Genomic DNA, 3,043 nt, shown 5'->3' with positions numbered 1-3,043 from the left:
TTTTTTTTTTTTTTTTTTTTTTTTTTTTTTTTTTGGTACAGGGACCGAGTCTCAGCCTTTTGAGAAACAACTTTTGTAGCTTGTGTGTGCATTGGCCATGAGGCAGTGCAGCCTGAATAGGAAGGCTTAGACACATTCCCAGTCAGTGACACTAAACTGCACAATAATTTCAGGGACAAGCTGTATGTACTGGCTGGAGGTGCCAGGTCTCCACGCGGGTCTTATTTTTGTAGGAGAAGCAGAAGCTGCTGGATGAGATTGAAGGGTTGACGCTGAGGCTCAGTGAGGAACAGGAGAACAAGAGGAAGATAGGGGACAGGCTGAGCCATGAGCGGCACCAATTCCAGAGAGACAAGGAGACAACCCAAGAGGTGAGCAGGGCCAGCTGTCCCCTACCCTGCCCAATGCAGCCTGCTCCTCAGGGAGGCCAGAGCCTCTGTCTCTTTGATAAAGGCTTTTAGCTGTTACTCTCAGCAGGGCTGCTGGTACCTGGTGACCTCCTGGACTGTGGGCTAGTGACCTCTCAGGAGAACAGCCAGGCTGACTTAACAGGTGCTTGCCCTGTGCTTCCTTCACAGCTAATTGAGGACCTCCGTAAGCAGCTGGAGCACCTGCAGCTCCTCAGGCTGGAGGCTGAGCAGAGGCGGGGCCGCAGCAGCAGCCTGGGGTTACAGGAGTACCACAGCCGCACCAGGGAGAGTGAGCTGGAACAGGAGGTCCGCAGGCTCAAGCAGGTATGGCTCAGTCCAGCCCCACAGAAGCTTCCTGAAGGCCAGAGTACTAGCGTTCGCATCACTAGGATAGAATACATGACACCCACAGCTTAAAAGAGGAGAAATTTAATTTGGCTCACTTTTCAGGGGATTCGTTTCATGGTTAGCTGGCCCCAAAGCAGAAGTGGCACGGTGGAAGAGCAGGCAGGAAGCAGAGAGAGGAAGGAGGAACAAGGGACCTGAATGTGCCCTTCTGGTGACCCATCCCTCCAGCTGGGCCCCACCTCCTAACTATGCATAAACTCATGAATGGAGTAATTCACAGATGAATTTAGCACCTCCATGATCTAATCACCCTACAAAAGCCTCTGAACACAGACTTTTGGGAGACATTTTAGTTTGTTTTTTGTTTTTGTATCAGGGATCAAACTTAGGACTTTGTGCTTGTGGGGCAGGTGGCAGCGCCACTGAGCTAAATCCCTGGCCCTAGGAGACATTTTAGATCTAAACCAAACAGCTGGCCTGGGAGGGTAACTGAGCCGCAGGCTTCCTTGACCTGGCTAAGCATGACGATGCTCTTGCTACTGTGCTCCGTAGGACAACCGCAGCCTGAAGGAGCAGAACGATGAACTGAATGGGCAGATCATTACTCTCAGCATCCAGGGTGCCAGAAGCCTCTTCTCCACAGCCTTCTCTGAGTCCCTGGCTGCAGAGATCAGCTCAGTCTCTCGTGATGAGGTAGCGTTCCCCTCCTGTCTGTGCCCCAAAGTCCGTGTGCCCAACACCAACCCCTTGCTCTTGCCACAGCTCATGGAAGCCATCCAGAAGCAGGAGGAGATCAACTTCCGCCTACAGGACTACATTGACAGGATTATCGTGGCCATCATGGAAACCAACCCATCCATCCTCGAGGTCAAGTAGGACACCAGAGCCCAGTCTGGGCTGGCTCAGGACGCCACCAGCATCCCGAGTGCCCCGCCATACCATAAGGAGCCGAGACCAGCAGGTCCCCAGCCTGCCAAGCCCAGGGCATGCGGGGGTTCTTGGGCAGTGGGGAAGGGGGGAAGGAGGGGAACCCCTGGGATTGAGTGAGACTGAGCCCACAGCAGGCAAGGATTGTGGCAGGGCCTCTTCACCCCAAGTTGCCTGGCTACAGTGCCCGTCTCTGGTCATCAAGGATGGGCTCTTAATCTGTGCAGAGTTTGGGACAGCTTCTCAAGCCCGCTGAGCCCTCCGACCCCTCTTCCCACCACGCAGCCCTATTAGGCAGAGAGGAAGAAAACGGGTCCCTACCAGGGGTGCAGTTGCCCACACAAGCACCCTCACATGGTGCCACCCCATCCCAGCCACTCCTGAATGGTGTCCAAGTCCTGAATCCTCCCATGGGACATGGTACGGGAAGGCCAGAAGGGGGAGGCTGGTATGTGTAGGGTCTCTCCCTGAGCAGCTCAGGCCATCATCCAGCCAGGTGGCCATCTCTGTCCAGCTTCCAGACCAGGGACCTCTAAGCCACACAGCCACTCCATGCCGACTCTCACTATAGTAACCTTCAAGGGCTCTGTGTGGGGGCTAGGTCAGGAGTGCACTAGGACCCTTTTCTCTGATTTCAGGACTTGAGATCTTGACTGTGAGGAATTTATTTCCTTAATGGGCTGGACACTGCTGGTCCTCTAACTACAGGGGCCGCTGTTGTATAGGTACAACCTGCCCTGGTCTCCTGGAGTCCAACCCTCTAGGCAGACCATCACTGCCCTGGATGAAGTCCACATTTCCCAGGCTAGAGTCTAGGTATCTGGAACCATGTTTCCTTCTGGTTCCTTCTGAGCGTCTGACTTGAAGTTTTGTTCTTCCCTGGGGTATGTCCTGCAGCAGTGTGGGCACGGCTGCTGTCTAAGGACACAGGAGTACTGGGTGGCCTTCCTGCACAGTGCCTGCCCCACCCAAAAGGGCAGTGCCACCTCACAGCTACTGGGCCTTCCCCGAGCCTGGGAGTCCTCAGGCATTCCCAGGTGGACCAAGACCTGTCACAAAGACTGGCCACCCCACTGTGTGCAAGTGTGTGTGTGTGCGCGCGTGCATGAGTGTGCACACAAGTGTGAATGTATGCGTGCTGCCCTGCATCCCTCCACGTGGCCCTTCTACACTACAATTTAAGATGTTGCCTCGTGTTGTACATTCTGGGGAAAGTCTTGGGTGTAAATCAGTGTAAACTTGGAAGAGAGATTTTTCTATCATGTAGAGTAGGTATTTTTTATAGATTGAAGGTTGATCAATTTTTTAATACTTTCCAGAGAGAAAAACTATCTGTGTATACACATGAAAAAAAAAAA

The 3,043-nt window shown here is 53.3% G+C and overlaps 1 protein-coding gene across 5 annotated transcripts in view; it reads left to right on the top strand.

The window, feature by feature from the left end:
• Window positions 1-2,369, top strand: part of Rab11fip3 (RAB11 family interacting protein 3) — a 44,341-nt gene extending 41,972 nt beyond the window's left edge. For all 5 annotated transcript variants that reach the window (XM_010620602.3, XM_010620605.2, XM_010620601.3 and 2 more), the window contains 4 exons: window positions 234-371; window positions 579-734; window positions 1,311-1,451; window positions 1,521-2,369. In XM_010620602.3, the coding sequence (XP_010618904.1) occupies window positions 234-371; window positions 579-734; window positions 1,311-1,451; window positions 1,521-1,634 (549 nt within the window). In that variant the 3' untranslated portion in view covers window positions 1,635-2,369. The remainder of the gene's footprint in view (window positions 1-233; window positions 372-578; window positions 735-1,310; window positions 1,452-1,520) is intronic.
• The last annotated feature ends 674 nt before the right edge of the window (window positions 2,370-3,043 follow it).

This window comes from Fukomys damarensis, unplaced genomic scaffold, assembly GCF_012274545.1.
Source record: "Fukomys damarensis isolate Sample0158 unplaced genomic scaffold, DMR_v1.0_HiC HiC_scaffold_34, whole genome shotgun sequence".
Classification (NCBI taxonomy): domain Eukaryota; kingdom Metazoa; phylum Chordata; class Mammalia; order Rodentia; family Bathyergidae; genus Fukomys; species Fukomys damarensis.
This window is presented reverse-complemented; position numbering and strand designations above follow the sequence as displayed.